This window comes from Stegostoma tigrinum, chromosome 3 (genome assembly GCF_030684315.1).
Source record: "Stegostoma tigrinum isolate sSteTig4 chromosome 3, sSteTig4.hap1, whole genome shotgun sequence".
Taxonomy (NCBI): Eukaryota; Metazoa; Chordata; class Chondrichthyes; order Orectolobiformes; family Stegostomatidae; genus Stegostoma; species Stegostoma tigrinum.
The window spans coordinates 127,475,335-127,488,254 of record NC_081356.1 but is presented as its reverse complement, the minus strand read 5'-3'; the positions used below and the strand labels follow the sequence as shown (position 1 = coordinate 127,488,254).

The following is a 12,920-nucleotide window of genomic DNA, read 5'->3' as shown; positions in this document are numbered from 1 at the left end:
TAAGGGGAAACTGAAGAAGGGGGAAAACAAACAGAAGATGATTATACTGAGGTTAGATGAAGAAATGGGAGGGTCCGTCACAGTGAGCATAAATATCAGAATGGAAACATGACAGGTGGACCAAAACATCAGTTTCCTGATTCTTTCCATGCATCTTGGCTAATCTGCTAAATTCTTCTGCGGAGCAGTGATCTCTGTACATACTTGTTTATACAGAAGCATGAAAGACCCCTGTGGGCCATTAACAGGAATGCAAAAGTTCCTCAGCATTTCAACATTTGGGTCAATTATAGATAGCTCTGTCCAGCTCCAACACTTGCCTCTGGGCAATTTTTCTAGCTGAGTGCTACAAAAGTGATGCATACCTGTTGTCCCAGGCTGATGCACTGACTGGCCATATCCATCAGGGATTGTTTACCATTGTGCTGTATTCTTTCAAACTAAATTTACAAAGAACTGAGACAGTAATTGTTCAATATTCACACTGAATTTCTTAATATAAATGCTGCTCATTCAAGTTTTACAATTAGATAATCTTCTTTCTTAACTGAGCAGCATATTTCATTACAACACAATACTCTTTTACTCATGTTATCAGCTCCTTGCTGTTTATATCCTTAGTACCTTTGAACCAAGACTTGGTTTTCCTTTCATGATTGATAAGAAGAGTGTTTTTGCATCAGTTCAAAAGCAAAATACATTAGATGCTGGACGTGTGAAACAGAAACAGGAAGTGGTAGAAATACACAGGACAGGCTACATCAAGTTTTAAAGACAATGAAAACTTCCGTAAGAATCCACAAACAAGAAATGTGAATTCTTGTGACTTTAAAATTGTATGGGCACTTGAAAGGCTGAACAAATAGATTAAGTTTCTATCAATAAGTGGAAACGAAAACTCAGGGTCATAAATACAGGATAGCCATTAATGAACATTGAACATAGAACATTACAGCACAGTACAGGCCCTTCGGCCCTCGATGTTGTGCCGACCTGTCATACCGATCTCAAGCCCATCTAACCTACACTATTCCAAGTACATCCATATGCTTGTCCAATGACGACTTCGATGTACCTAAAGTTGGCAAATCTACTACCGTTGCAGGCAAAGCGTTCCATTCCCTTACTACTCTCTGAGTAAAGAAACTACCTCTGACATCTGTCCTATATCTTTCACCCCTCAATGTAAAGCTGTTCCCCCTCGTGCTCGCCGTCACCATCCTAGGAAAAAGGCTCTCCCTATCCACCCTATCTAACCCTCTGATTATTTTATATGTTTCAATTAAGTCAGCTCTCAACCTTCTTCTCTCTAATGAAAACAGCCTCGAGTCCCTCAGCCTTTCCTCGTTAGACCTTCCCTCCATACCAGGCAACTTCCTAGTAAATCTCCTCTGCACCCTTTCCAAAGCTTCCACATCCTTCTTATAATGTGGCGACCAGAACTGTACGCAATACTCCAAGTGTGGCCGCACCAGAGTTTTGTACAGCTGCAGCATAATAATGAAGCCAACAGGGAAATCAGGGCAAACATCTTTACCTACAGAATAGCATGAACATGGAACTCTTTACATAAGGAGTTAAGTGAATAACGTATAATAGTCTATGAATTACGATCAGGCTGTTCAGCTTCTCTAGCCTGCTCCGCCTGTCAAAATGATCACAGTTGATATGATTATGCTCTCAATTCCTCAACCGTCTACGGCCGATAAGCATTGATTCCGCTTGTAATCAGGATATCTTTAAGGGATAGTTAGAAACATTAATGAGGCAGAAAGGAATACAAAGATATGCTGATACGGTGAAAGTAAGCGTAGGGGCAGAAGGTTTATGTGGACGATAAATACCAACACAGAGAAGCTGGGCTGAACATCCTGTTTTCGTGTTTTAGACTGCATGTTACGGAAAGCACAATTCCTCCAATTCCAAAGTCAGCAGAATATTCCAAAATAAATCATGCTGCATAACACTGCCAGATCCAATATGCATTATCAGTTGACTGGACTCAAAAACTGAACTCATTTTAGCAGCATACATCCATAAACAGGAAACTTAAGGCTAAATAGTGCACACATTAATATATATAAAACATATGATCTTGTATTCACAACATACGCTTTAAATTATGACATTTCAAGCCATTTGAAAGATTGTATCTTAATTCTATTTGTTGCTGTTCAGTCTCCCAGGAGTTAATGAATAAAGTTTAAATCTCATGTCTTTATCTTTCAGTTATTTCCAGCAATTACATTTCCGATGGCAGTGTTTCATTCTGCCAGCTGAGCCTGCACATGAGCATGTAATGCCAGTAAGACTGTGTAGCTCAAAGAGCTAAACTCTCCTGCTGTTTTCAACAATAGTCTTGCAGATGTACCTTCCAAGCAACCAGCATGGTGCAAACCGTAGTCTGTGATCTAGCAGAAACTGAGTCCAATTTGAGACAGCTGTCATGCTGTCATATTCTAGCACTTTGCCAGAAAGGGAATTAGAAGTCCCCAGAATGTACATTATAATTAAACGTTCATAACTTTGAAACAATTAGCTTAAAGTTTAATCTGAAAACTGGTAACAACACTATTAAAAATCTGATTTTCCAACAATAAAAGAATTCAACTCCCTTTTCAATTTCTGAAGTTTCACTGCACTGTCGAAATTGAGGCATCAGACCCACTGGGCCAGTAGGAGTCAAAACATGACATTTTGGGAATAACTGAAGACTGACGAGAAAGAGAAGTTTTTTTTAACGAAATAACAAAGTCACAGTTTAGAGCACGGAATGAGTAAAACAGGAGAATCTATCATACTCCGAAGAAGTAACTCAACAAGGCTTTGTCAACCTCTTCCAAACTTGGAAGCCTCCATCACCTACAATGGCTTCCCATGGAGTAGTCACAAGCTGCACATTGAGGTCACAACCTCTGAAGATGCAATTTTCAAAACATACCCTGCCCCAATCCTTCCTTTCTTTCCCTCTTCTGTCTCCCTTCAGTCCATTCAATGACACATCACAACAATTTTCAATCCTCAGAATGGAGGTAGTGGAGAACATTTTAGAGCCTTGACCTTGAAGGACAAGGGCAGCAGATGTATGGGAATATCACTATCTGCAACCTGGCCTCCAACTCACTCAACATCCTGACTTGGCACTATAAAGCTATTCCTTCAGAGTCACTGGTCAAAATCCTGACAGCTCCCTCCCTAGTAGCACTCCAGTGTCCCTCCACCCTAAGGGCTGCAGTTGTCCAAGCTTGATGAGGAACTTGCTATAAACATCAGCCCAGCCAGCAACAGACATCTTCCAAAAGAATTCAATGAATAATTTTATGTTACACATCATGGCATACATTTTCACTGCTTCCGTCAATTTTTTCCCCTCCCATCGGCTGAAACCTACAAATACGGCAGCCCGTTCTTAGCTCCAAATCTAGGTCACTAACCCAGTAAAACAGCAGGTTCTCTGTAAAAGTTGTGCACAAATCAGTAGTATGGTCCACGGCCAGACAGACTGGGAACTCATTACAAGTGGTTTTACTCAGTCACCGTCCAGCAACTTACTTTACACCCATCTGATTACCCATTTTTACAACATTCAACCCCACTGGGTTCCTGCAAACACTCAAACTTTACAAATACCCCTCAAAACTGATGTGATAATTTCACAACAACTCATTCCATAAAGGAACTCTAAAACGAGCCCAAAAACATGCCAAAAACTGAAATGAGAAACAAAATTAATTTGTTTTGAAGTCAGTCAAGAATTTAAAAATTCTATGCTGTACTAGTTTTGTTTGCTAATGCTGGATAAAATTCCACCCCTGGATATTTATGTTCAATTGCAATTAATATTAAATGCCTTCTAATAGACCATCTGTACCCGCGATCCAAACCCTCAATGGTGCGGAAAACATCGTGCTAAAGGACATTTATTCAGTAGCCTTTCAGTTACCTCTGATTTCACTTCCTGCTGCTGTCTCAAATTTGCCATTTAAAGCGACAGAATTGTGTTATGCTCCTGGAAAAGTAAAGTAAAGTATTCTGTTGGTTGTCAAATCCAAATACCGAAATGTGAACTTGAATTCTGTGGGTAAACGAAGTCAAGAAAGTTGGCAAAAAAAAACATAAGTTCATTGATTTTCTTCAAGAAGTGGAATCTAACCTAAAACTGACTCATCACAAAATAACGGCTTGGCTCTTGCTTCCCTTTCAGGTGGCCGAGTAAGAGGACCAGTTTTTAAAAGACTGTTACAAGACAAGAAAACATCTTTCTGCCACTCCCCTGCATGAATTAAAGATGGGAAATAGAACAGTACTGTGGCTAATCCCATCTTCTCTGTCCTGCAACAAGACCAAAATAGCACTGTAGTTAAGTTTTAGTGTCAGAGGAATCAGTTCATGATTCTACAATTAGACTTGGCACCACAAGAGGAGACGAAAACCATTGACACTGATAGCACAGGAGATGGCTATCTGGCCCATTGTGTCTACAATGCTTCTTTGCAAAAGCAGTTTTGTTCAGCCTACATGCACCCAACTTTTTAGATCTTAACCATGAGAATTTGACATCCTCAATTATCTGTTTAATATTTTCAAAAAGTTTCCACCACTTCTTCAGGTCCAGTGTGCTCCAGGTCCTCTCAACTCCAAGATTCATCCAAAGCTTTTAAATCAAGGGCCTTTCATTATTGACTGTACAGGAGGCCTCTTAGTCCATCCGAATCATGCCAGAATTCATTGGAACATTCCTGTCAGTTCCACTCTTATGTTCTGTTCCCAAGAGGGAATGAGACTGACTGGACTGCTCTGCCTAGTGCCAATAGTTTCAATATGCCAAATGGCCTCATCAGTGCCAAAAAAGTCAGATACAACAGTAGGAATAGCACTTCAGAGGAAAGTGGAGGCGGATACTTGGCCCCTCAAGCCTGCTTTACCTTTCAACTATATCAGAGAACATAACAGCACAGTACAGGCGCTGCGGCCCTCGATGTTGTGCCGACCAGTCATACCGATCTCATGACCATCTAACCTACACTATTCCATGTACATCCATATATCAGGCTTATCTTCGACCTCAATGCCAATTTCCCACACTATCACCACTTCTTTGTTTCTTTCCAGAAATCCATCAATCTCTGCCCTGAACACACTAATGACCATATCACCAGTCTTAAGGTAGATAATTCCAAAGACGCACCACCCTCAGTGGAATATATTCTTAGCTCAGTCTTTAACGCCCTGCCTCTTATTCCGAGATTGTGACACATCGGTGTACGTAACCCCGACAGGGGAAACATACTTGCGCCACACTCCCAACTACCATGAATTCATGCTTCAATAAGCTCAACTCTCATTCTTCGCACTTAAGGATAAATCTAGTGAATCTTCACTACACGCCTTCAATGGAAAGTATATCCGTGCTTAGGGGAGAAGCCTAAAATTGTACAAACGTGAAACCTACAAAGGCTCTAATCAGTTCCTTTATACAATTCAAACCTCTCATTTTGAAGACAATTATTCAATTAGCCCCTAACTTATTTAGATCCAGTGCAAACAATACTGACCTTTCCAGCCTCTCCCAGAATTGCCTCTTCCCTAGTATGAACCTGTTTACATTTTATTTCTGCGATCATGACTCAACAATACCTGCTGCCATGCTTGTCAACACATGGGCTGAAAGAGCACAGTATGTAGCTACGGTGCCTCCATTCCCACTATTGGCAATTGAGAAAGATACAAATGTTTTCAAAAAAGCAAACTTACGTTGAGTTTCAAGACACTGACTTCTCACCGGACAGTGAGTATGTGCAGGGGAATGAGTGGGAAGAACCTAGAGAGCAATAAAACTGCGTTAAGAAAAACAATACTGCAATCAGTAGGTTGCATTCCAGTATTTTAGCTAAGTTTGTCTGTGAGAGAGAAATAGATTGTCTGGGGAAGCAATGGCCTGGCCTAGTGGTATCACCGCTGGACCGTTAATCCAGAGGCCACGGTGAATCCTACCATGGCAGTGGTGGAATTGGAATTCAATCAAAAAAAGTTCTGGTGATGGCAGCCTAGGCTTGTGGTGTCTGTATGAAATGGAATGAAATTCCACTCGAAGGCGATGATAGATTTATCAAACTAATTCTTCCAACATAAAACAAACTACTCAACTTAATTTAGTTGCTTTTGGAAACTTTATGTCAGAAAATCTCATATCTCAATTGCCTATACAGAAGACCGACTTTGCTGGAAACACAAGGAGAAAACAGCGAAAACAAAAATGACAGCTATAAGCAATCACCTCCTCCTCCACAGGACAAACTAGTGGCAAGTTAATAAGTGTGGAAAAGAGGTCAATATTAATTTGATGCAACAGACTATCGTGATAGCTCAATGCAACTGTCATAACCTTTTGGCAACACAAGCAGTTTACAGAACTATGAGCCTTGCCTTCAGGTAGCAACACCCAAGGGCAATTCCAGCTCTCCCCTTGGCCTTGTGGTTGCCAGAACAAATCAAGCTCATTTCTTGCGCCGAGAACAGCTGACAAGGTTGAAAATAGGTGCAAAATCTATCACTGTTGTTGAAATTGTGCACTGAGGCCATGTGACTAAATCAGGACAGCTCTCAGGATAGATGGCCTTTTAAAAAATGTCCAAACAAAGACCAGTGAAAAATAATTTGGCCTAGTTTAAGCAATTAGGACAAGCTATTCCATGGTATTGCTCATGGGGAAAGATCTTAGAAAAGTTAGGAACCTCCATCACAAATAACTGCTGGAAGCAGCTCACTTTTCTATCCTTTCCTTCTAATTTCATAATTCTTTTTTAGTTGCTTTAGGTGTAAGCTGTTGTTTGATGTATCAAGATTATTTTCAATACCTGTTGTATTCTTCTTTGCCTTTATTTAACTTCCTTTATCCCTTTAGTTTTGGTCTGTATTGAATTTGTTTTAGATTTATAACAAAATACGCGGCTTCTCTCAGCACAATCTTTTACTTCCTTGTTACAGCCGGATTTAAACTATAAAGCTTACACAACTGCATTAGCTATAATTCTGTGCATGGTACAGGTATCACAGAGTCAGACAATTGTCAGCTTCAGACGCAAATTCAATTTTGAGAATTCACACCCAAATGCAGTGCTGGGGGAGGGCTGAACTGCCGCAGCTGCTGTGTTGTTATTTGAAGGTAGTCCATGTTTCCTCTTGAATGGTCATAATAATCTTGTGGTATTGTCTTAGATCATTCTCCCAAGGGTTCTTGTCCAAATTTAAATCTGAATCAAACATGCAAATCAGATTTACACATGACAGCTTGTGGGGGCTTACTACAAACAAATTGGCTACTGCATTTCCAACAAGTGGCCACACCTCAAAGTATTTAACTGGCTGCAAATTGCTTTGTGTAATAGAGATAGTAGGAACTGCTGACACTGGAGAATCTGAGACAACACGTTGTGAAACTGGATGAGCACAGTGGGGGACCCGAAGGTCTGAAGAAGGGTCCCGAACTGAAACGTCAAGCTTTCCTGCTCCTCTGATGCTGCTTGGCCCGCTGTGTTCATCCAGCTTCACACAGTGTTATCTTGCTTTGGGTAATGTCTTGAGGGCATGGAAAGCAGAGAGAGGGAGGAAAGCAGACCACAGGTAAAAGCTGAGGGTGCAATTTTCCGAGTCTGCTAGAGAGCTCCCAACACACAAGTGCATGAGTGATTACCCAACTAATTACCTTTTTTTCCAATCAGTGCACCCCATTCTTTGCAAAATGGCTCAAGGGCAACATTTTATGGAATTCAACTTAGATTTTATGAAAATTTTCAATATTTTCTAACTGTTTTTGCAGCACTAAAGTGAAGCCCTTGAGCAAATTTGCTGTGCAGATATGATGAATCTTTACAAGCATTTTGCTCAGCATGTTCTCATGTACTAATCATTATGAATATACACCTAAATTTCTGAAGCAACACTAATTAAACAATTTGGCTTGATGGAACTGTACAGATATTTCAGATTCTAGTTTTGTTTTTCAGGGTTTTCTGTTCCTATGAATGACAATTGGAGAGAATTAAATTCCGCTGGCATCTCACTCTCCCTCAGCAACATCTGGGACATTTCAAAGGCTCTGGAATTAATCTGTCCCCCACCGAGCACTTCAATTTTGAGTTCTGCCTATAAAGCAGGCTAACAGCTTGTCGCTGTTAACTCTAAATCAATGGATCCACAGTACATAATGTGTGCTATGACTTTACTGGGATCTAGTTAATTGTCAAATTTCATTTCATGTTAAAGAAGGGTGTTTACAACTAGCTGAACATGCTCTCTCCCCATATTTCACTTGGCTTCTGTTTGCAAATACCGCTACATCAGTTGTGGATCAGTTAGCAGCACTGTTGCCTTGCAGTCAAGTCACCCCATTTCGGAGATTCAACACTTCCACAGCAGCAATGAGGAAGTGACGCAGTTTTGGAGGCTTTGCCTTTTGAATGAAAGATAGATAAACTGTAACAGTATGTGAAATAATCAAGAGTTACAGGGCAGCTACATTTGAGAGATCAGGCACAGAATTTATAAGCAGGGGGATTAGTTTGGAACTGTATAGGAAAAAAAATTTGACCACAGCTACAGTCCTATAACCAGTTATGGTCACTGCTTTACAGGAAGGATGAAATCACACTACAAAGGGTAATGAGAAGGCCCATAACGATGTTGCCATGAATAAAGATTTTTTGTATTAATCAGGATGACTGGTTAGGTGGAGACTGCTTTCAAAGAAAGCAGAGGTTGAGAGGATACTAAATCAGGTCCACCACATCTTGGCAAGTGATTAGAATGGATGAAAAAGGATCTATTTCCCCGAGCAGTGAAATCAATAAAGTTACCAGGAAGCATAAATTTCAAGTAACTGATTCATTTAAAAAAAATGTATGGTGGGGGACATTGGAGGAGAGAGAAATGAAGAGGATAGTTTTGAGCTCATACGTGGTGGGTTCTGGTACTTGCTACCCAAAAGAATGATGGATAGAAACTGAAACTGTACAAGACTGTAGGCCAAAAGCTGAAAAATACATAAAATGAGACAGCTTTTTCACCAGTACAGGCAGAATGGGTCAAATAGACTCCATCTAGGAAAGAAAACAAATTGTCAAAAGTAGATAGGTTAAGTTAGCAGGAAAAAAAATTGTCACATGGAGTTGAATGAGTAAAAATGTGAACAGGTTTTCTTGTCAGGAAGAACAGAAAACAGACATTTGTTAAAGACATTCCAAAATAAAATGTGAGGCTGGATGAACACAGCAGGCCAAGCAGCATCTCAGGAGCACAAAAGCTGACGTTTCGGGCCTAGACCCTTCATCAGAGAGGGGGATGGGGAGAGGGAACTAGAATAAATAGGGAGAGAGGGGAAGGTGGACCAAAGATGGAGAGTAAAGAAGATAGGTGGAGAGAGTATAGGTGGGGAGGTAGGGAGGGGATAGGTCACTCCAGGGAAGACGGACAGGTCAAGAAGGTGGGATGAGGTTAGTAGGTAGATGGGATTGCGGCTTGGGGTGGGAGGAAGGGATGGGTGAGAGGAAGAACCGGTTAGGGAGGCAGAGACAGGTTGGACTGGTTTTGGGATGTAGTGGGTGGGGGGGGGGGGGGGGGAAGCTGGGCTGGTTGTGTGGTGCAGTGGGGGGGGAGGGGGACGAACTGGGCTGGTTTAAGGGATGCAGTAGGTGAAGGGGAGATTTTGAAACTGGTGAAGTCCACATTGATACCATTAGGCTGCAGGGTTCCCAGGCGGAATATGAGTTGCTGTTCCTGCAACCTTCGGGTGGCATCATTGTGGCAGTGCTGGAGGCCCATGATGGACATGTCATCTAGAGATTGGGAGGGGGAGTGGAAATGGTTTGCGACTGGGAGGTGCAGTTGTTTGTTGCGAACTGAGCAGAGATGTTCTGCAAAGCGGTCTCCAAGCCTCCGCTTGGTTTCCCCAATGTAGAGGGAGCCACACCGGGTATAGTGGATGCAGTATACCACATTGGCAGATGTGCAGGTGAACCTCTGCTTAATGTGGAATGTCATCTTGGGGCCTGGGATAGGGGTGAGGGAGGAGGTGTGGGGGCAAGTGTAGCATTTCCTGCGGTTGCAGGGGAAGGTGCCGGGTGTGGTGGGGTTGGAGGGCAGTGTGGAGCGAACAAGGGAGTCACGGAGAGAGTGGTCCCTCCGGAAAGCAGACAGGGGTGGGGATGGAAAAATGTCTTGGGTGGTGGGGTCGGATTGTAAATGGCGAAAGTGTCGGAGGATGATGCGTTGTATCCGGAGGTTGGTAGGGTGGTGTGTGAGCTCCAGCTCTTCCCCCCCACCCACCGCATCCCAAAACCAGACCAACCTGTCTCTGCCTCCCTAACCGGTTCTTCCTCTCACCCATCCCTTCCTCCCACCCCAAGCCGCACCCCCATCTACCTACTAACCTCATCCCACCTCCTTGACCTGTCCGTCTTCCCTGGACTGACCTATCCCCTCCCTACCTCCCCACCTATACTCTCTCCTCCTATCTTCTTTACTCTCCATCTTCGGTCCGCCTCCCCCTCTCTCCCTATTTATTCCAGTTCCCTCTCCCCAACCCCTCACTGATGACGGGTCTAGGCCCGAAACGTCAGCTTTTGTGCTTCTGAGATGCTGCTTGGCCTGCTGTGTTCATCCAGCCTCACATTTTATCTTGGAATTCTCCAGCATCTGCAGTTCCCATTATCTCTGATTTGTTAAAGACATGTTTGAAGAGACATTGGTACTGAGGAACTGGATGTCCTGCAACATTGGTCACAGAAAGTCAGGGTACAGGTACAGGAAGTGGTTAGGAAGTTGCTGATTATTTCAAAGGAAATCGAATATCAAAGTAGCGATATTTTGCTACAGTTGTACAGGGTATTGATGAGACCACTTAAGATATAGCTGCATTAAAAGTAGATTGGAAAATGTTCATTCACCTCAACCCTGTGATGAAGGACTTAATTTTATAAAGAAAGGTTGAAGCAGGCCTATACTCATTGGAGTTAAGAATGAGACGATCTGACTGAAACATTCAAGATCCTGTGGGAACTGATCAGGTGATTGCCTGGAGGACATTTCCTTCTACTGGGGAGACTAGAATCAGCGGATGCAAATAGGAGAATTCTTTCCCCTCTCAGTGTTGTTAGTTTGTGAAATTCTGCCTCCACTGTTTTGTGGAGAAAAAAGTAATTTAAATTTATTCAAGGCGGAGTTTGATCGATATATATCTGACAGATAAGGGTTATGCAAGGGCAGACAGAAAAGGGTTCAACCACAAAATTATTGAATGGCAGAGCAGTCTCCTTCTTAAATAGCCTGCTCCCAAGTCTTATCTTTCAATTTGTGCAAAAACATCTGATTGTATAATCTGTCCTCACAGGTGCCAAGAAAAACACTCCACAATATTATTTCACATAGCAGTAATAAAGCAATGATGAATATTTAACCCTTAAACAACGCCTAATGCAGACATTCTGATCAGCACATACATTGTGCAAGTATGTTGTGGGTAAATGGGCTGCCACATTCCCAGCAATTAAATCAGTAAGCACACTTCAAAAAGAAGTTCATTAGCTGCAAGGTGCTGGAAGACGTGCCAAGGCCTGAAATTTGCTCAGTTAAACAGCAAGTCATCTACCAGAATGGATGTTTAGAAATTCCTAGATAATTACCACATAATCCAAACAAGACCCTCCCATCAATAGAGATAATGGGAACTGCAGATGCTGGAGATTCCAAGATAACAAAATGTGAGGCTGGATGAACACAGCAGGCCAAGCAGCATCTCAGGAGCGAAGGGTCTAGGCCCGAAACGTCAGCTTTTGTGCTCCTGAGATGCTGCTTGGCCTCCCATCAATAGCTCTTTTTCTCCTCTTGAGGCAAGTGATCCCAATACTCAGCTTTTTCTTGGCCATTGGGACCAATTTAGTTCCATCAATATTGTAAGGAAAAGATAACAAACGGCCATCTGCTTCAATAGAAGCTTAGCCTTATTAACATATCAGAATGCGAATTGAAGTTCTTCTGGTTTTGAAGATTAAAAACAAATGTAAATAGGTAATACCACTTCAGTGCAACAGCAAGCTCAGGAAGACAGCTTTCAAAGCCTAGGCTGCAGTTTCACTCAGCACAGTGTCACAGTATTTAAGACAATCCACAGAAAAACTGGCCACACTCAGTTGACTGATATCAGGCTGCAATTGTCCACCTTTTGTTGAAAATTTGAGATTTTAAACAAAGCATTGATAAAATCTGAAGTACAAACTCTTCCAGATAACTAAATCACTGCTTTATTACCGCTATGTGAAATAATATTGTGGAGTTTTTTTTCTTGGCTCCTGAGAGGACAGATTATACAATCAGATGTTTCTGCACAAATTGAAACAATTTATTGCAATTTAACATTCTCACTTAAATCGGGAAGGTTCAACCTCCCAGGATCTGAAGACATCACACTGACTAGGGAGCAAGGGTTGAGGAAATAAGACTGGGATTTACTCTTACAGAGAGACCCCACACACACAAGCCAAATGGCCACATTCTGCGCCACAGCCATTCCTTGATACATTGGAAGCACTGTCTTTCTACATAATTACTCCAGATTTAGCTGCACAAATGCACTTCAGATTGCAATAATGATACTGCAAAAGTAAGTGAAGCGCCAAAAATCAGTTCAGCTTCCTAATGAAAATTGATTTTAAAATAAAGCTCTTTATTGAAATGGAACAAAATATTTAAAACAAGGAAGCATTTCTATTGGATGGATATGAATAACTAAGATCTGACAGTAGTTTGGTAGGTCTACTTCTGGCAGCTAAATGAGCACATGTTTGGCGAGGCTCCTGTAAAGGAATGGGAAATAATTTGCTTTAAATAGGGCAAGCATTTTACAGTGTGTTTACTTTCTCACTGTC

At 41.8% G+C, this 12,920-nt stretch overlaps 1 protein-coding gene across 5 annotated transcripts in view; it reads right to left on the bottom strand.

Moving 5' to 3' along the window:
* Window positions 1-12,920, bottom strand: part of sh3rf1 (SH3 domain containing ring finger 1) — a 149,040-nt gene that overhangs the window by 108,400 nt on the left and 27,720 nt on the right. Inside the window, exon 1 of one of the 5 annotated variants that reach the window (XM_048528196.2) lies at window positions 3,944-4,029. The exons of the other annotated variants lie outside the window; for them this stretch is intronic. Coding sequence (XP_048384153.2) covers window positions 3,944-3,982 — 39 coding nt within the window. The 5' untranslated portion in view covers window positions 3,983-4,029. Of the gene's footprint in view, window positions 1-3,943; window positions 4,030-12,920 lie in introns of those variants that run through there. 5 annotated transcript variants of the gene reach the window in all.